Source organism: Schistocerca cancellata, chromosome 7, assembly GCF_023864275.1.
Source record: "Schistocerca cancellata isolate TAMUIC-IGC-003103 chromosome 7, iqSchCanc2.1, whole genome shotgun sequence".
Lineage (NCBI taxonomy): Eukaryota > Metazoa > Arthropoda > Insecta > Orthoptera > Acrididae > Schistocerca > Schistocerca cancellata.
In genome coordinates this window covers 261133465-261149863 of record NC_064632.1, presented here as the reverse complement: position 1 = coordinate 261149863, position 16399 = coordinate 261133465, and the positions used below count along the sequence as shown (strand labels likewise).

General features: G+C 39.8%; 1 protein-coding gene across 1 annotated transcript in view; it reads left to right on the top strand.

Moving 5' to 3' along the window:
- LOC126092726 (sialin-like) overlaps nucleotides 1-16399 on the top strand; it is a 181382-nt gene that overhangs the window by 65154 nt on the left and 99829 nt on the right. The window contains exon 5 of the mRNA XM_049908451.1: nucleotides 12626-12758. Within this exon, the coding sequence (XP_049764408.1) occupies nucleotides 12626-12758 (133 nt within the window). The remainder of the gene's footprint in view (nucleotides 1-12625; nucleotides 12759-16399) is intronic.

Genomic DNA, 16399 nt, shown 5'->3' with positions numbered 1-16399 from the left:
CTCTAAGGGAATACATCATATATCAAACGTTAAAATTTTTGTGGAATGACATATTTTTGAGAGACTAACAGCTACTTGTAAACACGCAGAGAGTACAAGGACACCGCGCTGTGTTTTGGCGGCGGCACATACTCAAAGCAACAGTCAAGTCTGCGCGCCGCACAAGTCAGTCGTTGACCGCAAACAATCACTTCCTACGTCACGCGCCTACAGCTGATCGAGCGCTCAGTGCGAATGCACTGACAGCCGTAAACAAATACACAGTCTTTCTCCGAATAAAATCAGTATAAAGCTATAATGACTTGATGAATTATGTATTAACATTCAGTATTTTTCAGGATACGGTTCTATAAAATATTTAAGAACTTCAGGTAAATTCTGTGCGTGTCCGACGTTAAGACGACTTGCTATCGAGAAATTTTCAGGAAGAATGTAATTTCCAAGAAGAAACTAATAAACTAAAAAAAGATAACTATTAATTGAGTTTATTTTTCAGGTAACATATTTCCACTTAGGTACGTACTTTAGACGTAATTTGCTGCTCGCGATTACGTGATTCATACTTTGTACTAATTTCATGTTCTATGAATTTACTTGTGAAGCGACGTGCTTGCGTACGTTAACTGATTTTGACAATGATTATTAATGAACTGGGTTGTAACTTGTGTATATTATGCATCGCTTGACTGCACTGCTTTTTCACTGATGTCATATTTTTTTTATTATGTGCCTGCTGTGCTTATTTATTTAAATTATAATTGTCACCTGATTAATTGTGCTGATGTGGTTAGGTATGTAAGTTATACTTTGTGATTTATCTGCTTGCGCCTTCATGTCTACTTATTTGCTTGCGCCTTCATGTTTACTTATTAAGATTACATATGAACATTTATTTGTTTATGATGATATGATGCTAATGACCTGTTTAGTACGTAAGATATATGTTTGCTGCTATGCGTATGGATTGCATATTTATACATCTCTGTTTGTCGTCACAACTACTCTTTAATTTGGTATATAGAAATGCTGATATACTGTGAATGAACATAGAGTTTAGGTTACACTATGGTACTAGTTACAGATTGTTCACTTGGCAGAGCCTCGTTGTAAGAAATTGTGCTGCATTCACTTCTTGACATTCTGTTCACTACTGGTATATTTACTCGCTATTGCTTGTTTTGCTTACGCTCAGTGCTTTATATTTTAACATAAGAAAATGAACTGCAGTAATTCGACGAGCGACTTTAGTACAAGAAACATCACAGAAGTCACATGAGCTGGAGGTTTTATGGAAGCTGTATAAATTTATGCTAATGGGAAGGAAGCTAACGATATGACATACCAAAACTAGGTTTAGACCATTGACAGTTATTACACTGCATTTTTCGTGAGCAACTGAAATAGGAAGTGACACTTGACACAAGAAATACTCCATATGTTTGCTTCTGTTTGCCATAATTCTTGAAGTGGTGTCCACACTGTAAAAAAATTAGGATCATTCACACTCCGTAATCGTACTTAATTACTGAGAGTTATTCGAACTAAGTCTGTTAGAGGTCATGTATGCATTCTTTGTTTATAATTCATAATGAGTAGAAGATTTTGGTCAGATGGATTACACAGAGGTTGTGTGTTGACAGTGTGTCTTCGGATTGTATGGGATGATGAGGTTTGCATTAGGATTTTATCTGTACTTGTTCGAGGAGACTGACTAGAGGAAAGAGTTGTTATGGAAGTGAAATGATACTGGCAATAAGGTTTATATGTATCGACGTATTGAAGAGGTATTATTGAGGTATTGAGATTATATGAAGTTGATTGGAGTTTTGGAGTATAAGAGGTAAAGTAAGTGAGGTGCATATTTTTTTTTTTTTTTTTGTTGGTCTATATGGAACAAGGAGGATGAAGATAGCAGACTAGAACACTAAAATGGAAGGAAGATTGTCTACACACACTTTGTTAAATCACTAAGCAGTATGTACTTTTTTTTTTTTGGAGAGAGGAAGCATTGCATATCTTGGCACACTGACAGTTGTTCAGCAACCGTACATTTTGATCTGGCTTGGCAAACATTGGTCTTGACATGATGACTATGACGTTGACTTAACTATTATTGACTGTTATACATTGCTGCCACTACCACTTGATACACATGATGAACATCAAATTTTGACAGAATTGCAATTACACAGTTAACACTATTCAATTACACAGTAGTACTTAATGTGGATGAAAGATGAGTGTGTGTGTTTTGTGTGTTTTCCTTTCCTAATCCTACCCACCTATCTCCTAAATATTATTTTATTTGTTTGTAGTGGCTTGCACTGACACCCATAAATATTATAGGTTTACTGATGTTTATGTACTTGTAATAGTTAATATGACAATTATCTGACATCATTTGTGTGTTTGTTATGATTTGTATGTTTAGTGTAAGAGCATTGTAAAAGCATTTGTATGTGCATTAAAACTATTGTTCATGCTTGAACTGTCTGATTAGTGATGGTGAATATTATGAACTGTTACCTGCACTTTTCAACATGATGTGTGACACTTAGAAATGTTTAATTTCTGCTGATGAACTGTGTGATCAGTGATAGTAAATATTATGGACTGTTACTTGTACTTTTTCTACATGATTGGTGCCACTAGGACATGTTTAATTTCTGCTGATGAACTGTGTGATCAGTGATAGTAAATATTATGGACTGTTACTTGTACTTTTTCTACATGATTGGTGCCACTAGGACATGTTTAATTTCTGCTGATGAACTGTGTGATCAGTGATAGTAAATATTATGGACTGTTACTTGTACTTTTTCTACATGATTGGTGCCACTAGGACATGTTTAATTTCTGCTGATGAACAGTGTGAGCAGTGATAGTAAATATTATGGACTGTTACTTGTACTTTTTCTACATGATTGGTGCCAATAGGACATGTTTAGTTTCTGCTTATAAACTGATGAACAGTGTGATTAGTGATAGTGAATATTATGGACTGCTGTCTGCACCTACTCAACATTGCTGGGTGCCATTGATGGACTGCTTCTACTGAAATGATGTCACCTGTTGGAGTCTGCATCTGCTCATCATTGCTGGGTACCACTGATGGACTGCTTCTACTGAAATGATGTCACCTGTTGGAGTCTGCACCTGTTCCACATTGCTGGGTGCCACTGATGGACTGCTTCTACTGAAATGATGTCACCTGATGGTGTCTGCACCTACTCAACATTGCTGGGTGCCACTGATGGACTGCTTCTACTGAAATGATGTCACCTGATGGTGTCTGCACCTATTCCACAATGCTGGGTGCAACTGATGGAACTGATTCTACTGAGATGATGTCACCTGTTGCTGTTTGCACCTACTCAACATTGCTGGGTGCCACTGATGGACTGCTTCTACTGAAATGATGTCACCTGTTGGAGTCTGCACCTGTTCCACATTGCGGGGTGCCACTGATGGACTGCTTCTACTGAAATGATGTCACCTGATGGTGTCTGCACCTACTCAACATTGCTGGGTGCCACTGATGGACTGCTTCTACTGAAATGATGTCACCTGATGGTGTCTGCACCTACTCGACATTGCTGGGTGCCACTGATGGACTGCTTCTACTGAAATGATGTCACCTGTTGGAGTCTGCACCTGTTCCACAATGCTGGGTGCTACTGCTGGAACTGTCAACTACATGTTATGAAAACATTTTATGTGAATAATTGTATAAACTGATTTTTTGTGTATTACTGTTTGTGAAAAGTTATAAGACTCTTACCTGCTCATATTCGTCATTGCTGACGCTATCGATTGAATTGTTTAACCACATGATATTTGTGTAAACTATTATGTGAAGTCATATGTATGAAAGAATTTGTATTCCTTACTGTATTTAATATATTAGGCTATTGTAAGGTCAGTGCAAAGCCAAAATTTTATCTAGTTATATGATATTTACGTATTAATATTATCTTTTATTTTTGTCTGTATTTTTTTTTGACGAATTTGGTGGTATTTTCACCACCAATGCTGGCAAAAATACCATCAAATTCTAGCCCGTGGAGGAAGGGCATATGAAAGGTGGCTACACTGAGCCACAGCGCCAAAGATCGTGCCAGAGAGTATTGTTCCGCCGCCTCCACTGGCAGTGATTATTGAGACGTAGCGGCAAGCAGTTCTTACCGAGAAGTTGTGGTGGACACTGCTTGTCGTGAAATCAGAGTGAGATGTGGGAGTGGAGAGTGTTGTTCCATGTTTTATGCAGTGATTTGATGGGAGAGATAGCAGATGTTGTTCTAATAGAGATATTGTAATGGTCAGAGTGCATTTCGTCAATATATATGGAGGTATTTTCTTTTATTCTTTTATTCTTTCAGTGACCTGAATAACGTGTCATTACAGGTTCAGTCAACAAAGCATCTGGCGTGTGTTCTTGTATTAGAGTGTAATTCTGCTTTCCTTACGCAATTATAGTATTTCTAATTTTCTTTTATTACGTCAGTATAATTGGTATTTAAAAATTCTTGTTTTGTTGAAGAAGAACCGTGCCAGATGTGCGTTGAGTCACACTACCACACACAGAACAGCTACACTTGTGCTTTGTTGGCTTCGTAGATTTTATAGTTGCTGGGGACTTAATTAATTAATTGTGCTAACAGAAATTTCCTTACATTCTTTGTTGTCATTCTAAGCAGTCAGATTGCGTACTAAAACTAGTCAGGGCCAGCCGTTTACGAGACTTGCGTAATCGGACTTACAGCTACTAAAAATATTTGCATTTCTTTCATATATAAAATAAAGCCCCCATGCAATGTCCTTAGGTTAGTTAGGTTTAAGTAGTTCTAAGTCTAGGGGACTGATGACCTCAGATGATAAGTCCCATAGTGCTTAGAGCCATTTTAACCATTTGAAGTTCGCGTCAAATCGCAAGGGAATCTGGCATGAGCCTGAGTAGTGTTGTTCGTGTTCTGCACCGCCATAAACATCATCCTTGCCATATCAGCCTCCACCAAGAATTAACTGGTACGGATTGTATGCGTCGCATTGAATTCTGCCGATGGGCTCAACTTCAGATTCAGAGGGATGCCACATTTATTAATTTGTTCTTATTTACTGACGAGGCTACGTTCACGAACCAAGGAAATGTTAATTTGCATAACTTGTAGTATTGGGCAACTGTAAATCCATGTTGGCTGAGGCAAGCTGCACACCAAAACCCGTGGTCGGTGAATGTATGGTATGGGATTCTGGACGACAGAATTATAGACCCATATTTCATTGAAGAAAATCTTAATGTAGGAAGTACACGACATTCCTGCAAGAAACATTAGGTCTGTTACTGGAAGAAATACCTTTAGGAACAAGGAACAGAATGTGGTATCAACACGATGGATGTCCGATACATTTTTCGCTGATAGCTGGAAATGACTTGCAGAGACAATTCCCAAATCGTTGGATTGGACGCGGAGGACATGTGTCGTGGCCGGCTCGTTCACCAGACTTGACGCTTCTGAATTTTTTCTTGTGGGGATTGGTAAAAGACATTGTTTATAAAGACGTTCCAACTACAACTGAAGATATGCGAGAGAGAATTGTCAGAGCTTGTGCATCAATAAGTGCAGATGTGATAAGCAATACCACTCAACCCATGATAAGAAGATTGCAGCTCTGCGTTGACTGGTCATCGCTTCGAACACCTTCTGTAAATGGACATTCATGCCACCTTTGTGACCTTCGTTGACCTTCAAAGAGCTTACTGTTACATATCATTGGATTCGTTCCGATAGAAACTATCAGAAAATAAGTACCAAACCAACGTCATATTACGGCCCCCGTTGTCCCATGCAAGTTTTGTCCCACTAACTTTTCAGCTTCTATCATACTTCCAGAGTTATTCTTGGCGGCAATAGTTAGTGACTCACTCTGTATAGCTGGAACGGTTTGTTGTAGAACAAACACTTAAATCTATCCGACAGGAAGACAAGTACCTGACTGATGATTATTGGAAGGATCCTAAGTATGAGTATTTTACTCTTATAGGAGGACGCTCACAAAACCTCAGCTCAACAATTCGTCATAGTTTAGTTTTGTCAGCACGGCAGCATCTCAGAAATGTTCAGTAAAGCATAATTTGGACGCAGTACAATAAAGGCACTGAGGGCTATACTGTCTACATCACAGTACCCTCCATTGCAGGGTCTGTAAAGAAACATATTACTTTCTCATCGCAATTTACTTTTGCACCACCTCAGAAATGATCGATATAGGTGGTAGTGTCACTGTCGTTGAGAAACGGCTTAAATCGCTAAAACTAAACAAGGCTCTAGGGTCAGATTAGAACGTTGTCAGATTCAGCTGAGGCAGTATCCATTTTAACCATAATATACAATAGATTCCTTGAACTAAAAACTATGATATGTGATTCGAAAAAAGCACAGATCACACAGACACACACACACACACACACACACACCCGTCCGCAGGAAGTGATACACAAATCTAATGTCAATCTCACTCAGACCCATCTGCTGGTAATACTGTTCTTTTTGTGCATACATTTATAGAGGTGTGAATGTATATGTAAACATAATATGTTTTTATGTGTGTATGTAGATATATGTACATACAGGGTGAACATGAAAAACATTGACAAACTAAAGGGAATGTTTCCTGACTGGAAATGAAGGAAAGAGATCCTGTGAACATGTATCCAGGAATGGATGGTGTTGTTGCAACAAGAATATATCGTCAAGGAACACAATACAGAGCAGCATTGCCTCCACATCACGACAAATGCTCAAAGTGGCCTCCACAGGATGCAATGCATGTGGCATGTGTCCACACGTCGCATCATGGACTGCCACACTCTTTCGCACGTTCCGGCGTCTCTCTGAATAGTGTCACAGGCATCGTGAACACACTGTTGAAGGGTCTATACATAACGAACTGGTTCAGCATACACAGCGCTCCTCAGGTGCCCCCAGATGCAGGCTGATAATGCTAGTCCTCGTAAAAGTTGCTTCATCGGTAAGGAGGACTGATGACATAATTTTTTTTTATCACGATCTGGTGCAAAAACCACCGGTAAAATCCATCCCAAAGAAGGAAATCCGCTGCTGATCATCCTTTCTCTCTGAGCAGGTGATAGGGATAGTAGTTGTAGTCATACAGGCTACACATTATCGTACACTGGTTCGCAGTTGACAGGCCACTTGCCTGGAGCTGCTTGTACTAGGGTTCGCCTCAACAACTTGTCGAACCCGGACCTCCAAATGTGGTGGACGCCCAGTCCGCCGCTTCTCTGCATGTTTTTCTGTCTGAAAGGACCCGTGATCACACAGACGCCCAAAAAAGGCTTTAAATGTTATGTGATTCGGTTGGTCTCTGTGGGGGTACTTGGTTTGGTAGAGCCGTGCTGCCTCTCGACCGTTTCCATCTGCTTGGCAGTACACAAACACCATCTCGGCTTGTTCCCGACATGAATATCGGACCATTCTGCTGGTTACAGCACGCTGCGTCAATCACACAGCATGCAACACACAAGGAGCACATGTCACGTGGTCAGAGGCACTTCCATTTGTCAGCGCCACCTACTGTGGCAGTAATGCATTTCCAGACACATGTTCATATTGGCTTTTTCCTCCATTTCCGGCCAGGAATCCGTCCAGGCAGTGTCTATGTATGTCCGAATGTCGATATGTTTCACAGTTCATGTTACACACTTCTAGAACTTGCAGGAATCCATGCCCGCAAACGGTTCATTTCCACGTCACAAGGCAAACTAGAGCTACCCAGTTGCAAGCTAGATGTTTCTTATGCAGTTCGACTGTTATGTTATGCTAGCCACATTCATGAATGGTTGTTGTTCTGGTCTTCAGTCCTGAGACTGGTTTGACGCAGCTCTCCATGCTACTCTATCCTGTGCAAGCTTGTTCATCTCCCAGTACTTACTGCAACCTAGTATATCCTTCTGAATCTGCTTAATGTATTCATCCCTTGGTCTCCCCCTACGATTTTTACCCTGCCCGCTGCCCTTCAATGCTAAATTGATGATTCCTTGATGCCTCACAACATGTCCTACCAACCGATCCCTTCTTCTGGTCAAGTTGTGCCACAAACTTCTCTTCTCCCCAATCCTATTCAATACTTCCTCATTAGTTATGTGATCTACCCATCTAATCTTCAGCATTCTTCTGTAGCACCACATTTCGAAAGCTTCTATTCTCTTCTTGTCCAAACTATTTACCATCCATGTTTCACTTCCATACATGGCTACACTCCATACAAATACTTTCAGAAATGACTTCCTGACACTTAAATCTATACTTGATGTTAACAAATTCCTCTTCATCAGAAACGCTTTCCTTGCCATTGCCAGTCTACATTTTATATCCTCTCTGCTTCGACCAACATCAATTATTTTGCTCCTCAAATAGCAAAACTCATCTACTACTTTAAGCGTCTCATTTCCTAATCGAATACCCTCAGGACCACCCGACTTAATTCGACTACCTTCCATGATCCTCGTTTTGCTTTTGTTGATGTTCATCTTATATCCTCCCTTCAAGACACTGTCCATTCCGTTCAACTGCTCTTCCAAGTCCTTTGCTGTCTCTGACAGAATTACAATGTCATCGGCGAACCTCAAAGTTTTTACTTCTTCTCCATGAATTTTAATTCCTACTCCGAACTTTCCTTTCGTTTCCTTTACTGCTTGCTCAATATACAGATTGAATAGCATCGGATACAGGCTACAACCCTGTCTCACTTCCTTCCAAACCACTGCTTCCCTTTCATGCCCCTCGACCCTTACAACTGCCATCTGGTTCCTGTACAAATTGTAAATAGCCTTTCGCTCTCTGTGTTGTATCCCTGCCACCTTTACAATTTGAAAGAGAGTATTCCAGTCAACATTGTCAAAAGCTTTCCTAAGTCTACAAATGCTAGAAAAGTAGGTTTGCCTTTCCTTAATCTTTCTTCTAAGATAAGGCGTAAGGTTAGTATTGCCTCACGTGTTCCAACATTTCTACGGAATCCAAACTAATCTTCCCCGAGGTCCGCTTCTACCAGTTTTTGCATTCGTCTGTAAATAATTCGCGTTAGTATTTTGCAGCTGTGACTTATTAAACTGATAGTTCGGTAATTTGCACATCTGTCAGCACCTGCTTTCTTTGGGATTGGAATTATTATATTCTTCTTGAAGTCTGAGGGAATTTCGCCTGTCTCATACATCTTGCTCACCAGATGGTAGAGTTTTGTCATGACTGGCTCTCCCAAGGCCGTCAGTAGTTCTAATGGAATGTTGTGTACTCCCGGGGCCTTGTTTCGACTCAGTTCTTTCACTGCTCTGTCAAACTCTTCACGCAGTATCGTATCTCCCATTTCATCTTCATCTACATCCTCTTCCATTTCTATAATATTGTCCTCAAGTATATCGCCCTTGTATAGACCCTCTATATACTCCTTCCACCTTTCTGCTTTCCCTTCTTTACTTAGAACTGGGTTTCCATCTGAGCTCTTGATATTCATACAAGTGGTTCTCTTTTCTCCAAAGGTATGATGCCGCAATATCACGTGATGTCCTCTGTCTTCTTTTCATGCTTCCTGGTGACGCGTCAGTTGATATTATGGTGAATAGCACTGCAGTAACAGGATGCCTGGGTACACGTCTACAGAGTACACCAATATGCTGTTAATTTACAGTGAAGCTGTAATGAAGAGAAGTTCAAAATCTGTACCACAGGTACTTTCCAAATCGTGTAACTCCATCTCATACCATGTTAGCCAGAATAGAACAACATGAGACTGTCAATTCAACTACATACCTGGGGAAACAATTCTGCACAACTTAAATTGGAATGATCAGATAGATACTGTTGAGGGGAAGGCGAATCAAACCCTGTGTTTTATTGCTTGGAGACTTGGAAGTTGTAACAAATTCACGACAGAGGCTGTAGATGTAAACGAAACATCTGAGATTTGGTTGTGGAGGCTATGAAGCAATACGTGCTTTTTCGTCTTCTGCTTGAGTACTGCTGAACATTGTGTGTTCCTTACCAGCTAGGATTGACTGAGAACATAGAAAAAAAGTTCAAAGAAGGGCAGCTATTTTATATCACCACAAATTAGGAGAGAGAGCGTAACGGATATGATACATGAATTGGGGATGACAGTCAGAAAACAAAGGTGTTTATCGTTGCGGAGGGATCTTTTCACGAAATCTCAGTAATAAACTTTCTCCTCATGATACGATAGTATGTTGTTAACGCCCACCTATATAGGTGAAATTATCACTGTAATAAAATAAGACAACTGAGAATTCATAAAGAAAGATTTAAAGAGTCCGTCTTTGCCATGCGCTTTTCGGCAGTGGAATGATAGAGGAATAGTGTGAAAGTGGTTGCATAAACCCTCTGCCTGGCACTTAATTGTTAATTGCAGAGCAGTCGTGTGGACGTATATGTAATACCGGAGAGTTGTTGTGGAGGCTGTGAAGCAATACGTGTAGAATTTGGTTTTGCTGTTTGTATTTTGCTGATTATGCTTGCTAGCTGGAAAAGTCATGAAGTAGTGAATAACCGAAAATTATCATTGTGTGAATTATCGCAGTATTTGATGGGGTCATCTATTCCACCGTATAGGTTTGAGTCTTCATATCGTCGGCGTAGTTATATGACGAAACAACTGATTCAAAAAATAAAATTACGTGGAAATCTTTGCAGCAAGTGATTGAAACCCTGACCAGGCAAAAATATACAATTATCTTTGTGATATTGGGCATCGTATTTTCTAATTTATTGTTCCTTGGCTTCGTACAGCTTTGTGGTCTATTCAAGCGAGAGACAATATGACTACATCAGTGCAGTTGGATGGCTGTAATTCTATGCTAATCGTTATAATGGAAAGTCTATGCTCCTTTATTTACTTGGCGGCTTTCGCTAAAGCTTTCCGTGATTAACGGCTTGATATGCCGTAATATCCCACAGACCTTCGCGTCTGTCAATAGGTCATCTGCGTAATATGCTAATCTTTGAAAAGCTGCCGATGACAATAAGCTGCAGAGCTCACATAACTGCCAAAAAGTTTGCTTATTCAATGAACGTATTCACGAAAGAAACCGTCAGCTGTCCGTGCTTGTTTCATGGTCACATCGCAAACAACCAATACTGAAATGCGTTCTGGATCAGAAACTCGCTGGCTAATCTCTCCTTATGGACAGTATATTGTGGCAATACTGCTGCTTACATCTACATCTACATATTACTCTGCAATTCACACTTAAGTGCCTGGCAGAGGGTTCATCGAACCATTTTCATATTACTTCTCTACCATTGCACTCTCGAATGGCACGTGGGAAAAAGGAACACCTAAATCTTTCCGTTCTAGCTCTGATTTCTCTTATTTTATTATGATTATCATTTCTCCCTACGTAGGTGGGTGTCAACAAAATATTTTCGCATTCGGATGAGAAAGTTGGTGATTGAAATTGCGTGAATAGATCTCGCCGCAAAGAAAACCGCCTTTGTTTCAGTGACTGCCACCCCAACTTGCATATCATATCAATGACACTCTCACCCCTATTGCACGATAACACGAAACGAGCTGCCCTTCTTTGCACTTTTTCATCATCATTTTGTAATTGGAATTGATCGTCTGATGATTTTACTTTACAGCGTCATCTGCAAACAATCTAAGGGGGCTGCTCAGATTGTCACCTAGATCATTTATATAAATCAGGAACAGCAGAGGGCCTATGACACTACCTTGTGGAACGACAGATATCACTTCTGTTCTGATCGATGATTTACCGTCTATCACTACTAACTGTGACCTCTTTGAGAGGAAATCACGAATCCAGTCACACAACTGAGACGATACTCCATATGCACGCAATTTGATTAATAGTCGCTTGTGAGGAACGGTATCAAATGCCTTCTGGAAATCTAGGAATATGGAATCGATCTGAGATCCCTTGTCGACAGCACAGATTACTCCATGGGAAGAGCTAGCTGTGTTGCACAAGAACGATATTTTCTGAATCCGTGTTGGTTATGTATCAATAAGTCATTTTTTTCGAGTACAATAATGGTTCAAATGGCTCTGAGCACTATGGGACTTAACATCTGAGGTCATCAGTCGCCTAGAACTTAGAACTACTTAAACCTAACTAACCTAAGGACATCACACACATCCATTCCCGAGGCAGGATTCGAACCTGCGACCGTAGCGGTCGTGCGGTTCCAGACTGCAGCGCCTAGAACCGTCGGCCACCGCGGCCGGTTCGAGTACAGTACATGCTCCAAAATCCTACTGCAAGTTGAGGTCAGTGATATGGGTCTGTAATTCAATGGGTGTTACCTGTGCTACTCTCCAGTCTTTAGGAACAGACCATTCGTCAAGTGAGCGGTTGTATATGATTGCTAAGAAACGCGATATTGTGTCTGCATACTCTGGAATTGTGCGACTGCGCTGAAGTGTTTATCATTTGCGTATCCAAACATGTGCTACACTTCACGCAGATTTGACGTTTGTTGAGTGTCGCCTCCGGGGTGTTGTAATTTTATTGTCCAACAGCGTACGTGTGGTAGTGGGCCTGGTTGTTAACGGTGCTCTTCTGTTGCAGTCGGGAGGTTTTGCAAGTCTGCCGCACCTGATGAGGCTGCTGTTTGGAATAGTCTTCAGCACTGTGGGCGACTGGCTTCTTGCCGATCCACTCAGAAACAAGACCCTGGTCCGGAAGTTGTTCGTCATTCCATGTAAGTGAACCTTAGCCAGCATTTGTTACTCCTGTTTACGAAAGCATTCAAATTCGAAGTTTAGCCATCAAACCGATGTATCCATTGTCTTCTTCTCAACTCTTGCGTATGGTAAGCGAATCTAGGAGAATGTGGGCGCTAGATTTCTCAACACGAAGGTAAGCACTGTTCGTAAGAGGAAATATCATTAGCTATTGTTAATTACTAATTAACTGCATGAAGTGTGAATGTGTCAGGAGCGGATGTTGGCATGTACCATGGACAACAGATGTAGCTGGCATTGGTAGGAATTATTACTAATTTCCATATTTCTGCTTACTGCACAGTGTAAACTTTCATACAAGTACAATGGTCAGTCAAAAGGACTTTTGGTAAGTTGGTAAGTAATATTTTTTGCTAGGAATTATAAAGCAAACGTAACTACAGCCGTCAACAACAATGTTTTCAAACTTCCCCCCCCCCCCCCGGCCCCTCAGAAAATCCTTCCCTTTTTTTGTTTTTTTGTTAACAAGCACCAGCACCCTCAACACTGGTAATCAGTGGTAAACGCCCGTCGGAAGAGTTGTAATCTTGACACTAATAACAAGGGAAATTCCCCAGAACTAATGTTTAAAACCGAAGAAAAATGATGTTAATAAGAAAAATGATTTTAATACGGAGATGTGGTCACTCTTAATTCTAATAGCAACAAATGTCATTTATCATTCAAACATTCCATTTTTGTGCAGATATTTGAAGTCTTTTCTAGATATCCAGTATCCTATATTATCAATATTAAATAAAAACTGAAATCATTTCTTCTGTACTCTGCTGGCGATTATTTAATTAAAAAGTGGTGAGATAGGTAGCGTAGAAAAAAGTATGTTTAATTTCTAGTAAATCTTTGTTTCATTTGGAACACGATTAATGATGAAGACTAACAAGTTTATTTTCATTAAATTTAAATCACAATTCCGCTGATTATTCTGTAAATGGCCAGCATGAAGCCGTGTCCACAAACATATCACATATAACGGTACGTAATCGGTAAACCGACCGGTTCAACATCATTTTGATAAGAATCAAGCTTATGAACTGTGGAACATGAATTTCATAATTTAAGTAATAGCTAACCACGTCCCACTCCACCACGGTCACTATTCGAGAAAAATCGCCGTTTAGGGAACAAGCACATTAGGCTAGCACGATTCTTTGGCCGTAATGCAATAATACGTAAAGATTTTCTTCTTGCGTCTGAGTATGGGGAAGAATGGCTGATCTAATGGTCACGCTTAGTTCCTCAGTTAGACACACATGATTGTCCTCGCTTCCGTCAAGTATATGAGTTTCAGTCGTAATAGAATTACCCATGCCCGTTAGTGAGCTGCTGAACTATCCCATTAGAAAAATCCTTTGCTTTTCGGTTTGTAAAACCGGCTGAAAATTTCCTGCAAAGAAAAAGCATGCAGTTAAGTTTACATAATCTCATAATCCGCCATGCAAATACTGAACAAGACTTTTGATACTATTACTTTTCACTGACGAATGTCACGTGTAATAAAAATGCGAGTGTCATTCGTTTACTCAAAAAACAATGACACGTTAATTGTAAACAGCTTGGCGGGAAAGATGGTGTAAAGATAATTTGTCAGTCATTGATTTTGTGAGAGTTCTGTGATTGTATTATAAGACGTTTTATAAAAACAACTATCAACCGCTAATTCAAAGATGTTTTTGTTCAACACATTTTATTGTTCCATGCCATTTCTGATTTCGAACTCTTGTTCATCATCAGATGGCAGAATTACAGGATGAACTGTTTATCAGTAGTTGGTCTTTTGCTCATCGTGGTGTCTTGCCGCTAAAATATTGATAAAGTAAATTAATACTAAAGAGTAATTTGAGAACATTACTCGTGGAGAACAGCGGTCTGACGAAAAGTGCTTTAAAAATCGCCACAAACAGTCTTAACCGCAAAAACTTTTGATGGTAACAGATTTGGCCATCCTCTTACCCTCATGCCATGGTGGTAGTGGTGGCGGTGAATGAAGCAGGTGTTGTAACTGTTTTGAGCAGCTCACGTTCGTCATGTTACAACACTTGCTCCACTCACCGCCTCCGCCTACCATCATAGTATGAGGGTCTGAGGACGGTCAAAACCTGACCGAAATCGGTTACCATCAAAATAAATATGTTTGCAGTCGATACTGTTTGTTTCGATTTTTAAAGCAAAATATAAGAAAATTGGAAATTGCATAATGACTGTGTACTCGTACTTACAGAAACGTATATTAATAGCTTTCAAGACCTGAGTTTCTGTTGTTCTCCGTGTACCATGCAGTAGTATCATGGGAAACATGTCCCTGTGCTCTAACCACATTTACGAAATCACAGAGTGGAAGGTGCTTACCATGAACACTTTTATATTCTGACAATCTGATTTCATACACTTCACGTGTTTTACAAACAATTGTAGATTACAAAGACGCTATGAAGCAAGAACATATATTGTTTATATTATATGTCAGAGTTGACGAAAAAGATAAAACTTAAACAACGATGCTTTTTCTGCAATAAGAGATAAATAATCGGTAGGTGCCAGAAAGTAATTAAATACAGTTATTTTTAAAAATCATATAAAATAATGTTGTTAATAAAAATACCTCTTATACTTCACATATAATACACACGTTACTTATTAGAAACAGTGAGGCATAATTATACTGGTGTTAGGCGCTGGCGGAATTTATATTTGTGTCCTACGTGAGAGCAGCTTTTGGAAGTTAGTTCTGTTTGTTCGTTGAGGAAGTTGTGTGGTGGTAACTAACCTGTTACTACGGGTTATTCCTTATTATTGGGAATGGAAATACTTATTGCTTATGAAATTAACTTGAGAAGATTAGGGTCGCCACCGACTCTAACCATACAACTAATCGAAGGTTTGGTCGAGTCGGAAAATAAATTAATTTGATCACAGACCAAAAACTCACAAAAATGCATACGTTGTGAGGTCGCTCACAGCGGATACGATGTAATTAATAGTATTGCCTGTGCACTGTTCACGACAATCAAACATTTAAAATAAAATAGAAAATGCATGAACACTGCATAAGATCGGCTCCCAGCAACACACCTGAAAATATGACTTAATCTAAAGCATTTGTTATAAAATACAAGAGGAGGCTAATCACTGGACCTGTGCATCAGGAAACGCATTGGATGTGCTAACGGGAAAGCTACGAGGTGAGTGGCTTAGGTGCAAAAACGTAATCTAGGAACACAAGAGAAAATTGTAGGTAAAATCATTTATTCCTAAGATAAGGATGTGAGGCATATACACGATTCCTGATAACACGTGGTTTGTGGAGACGCAATTTCTAGGTATAGTGCCAAATTCCAACAATATCACATCACACAATTCATGTTAATTCTAAAACAAACATGCGATCGGACAGTTAGTGATGCCGGTAGCCCAACAACTATAAAGTTCTACCACGTCGTTGGCTTCCCACGGACGAAAGACACATAAAGTAAGGAAAATTTACGAGAAGGCAAAGCTCTAAATATTTAGAAAGGTGAAAGCTTATGCAGGCACAGCTGAAGGCAAACAGACATTCATACAGAAGCGAGTGCTCACTTCTTATCGACACCTTTGTGTGGCG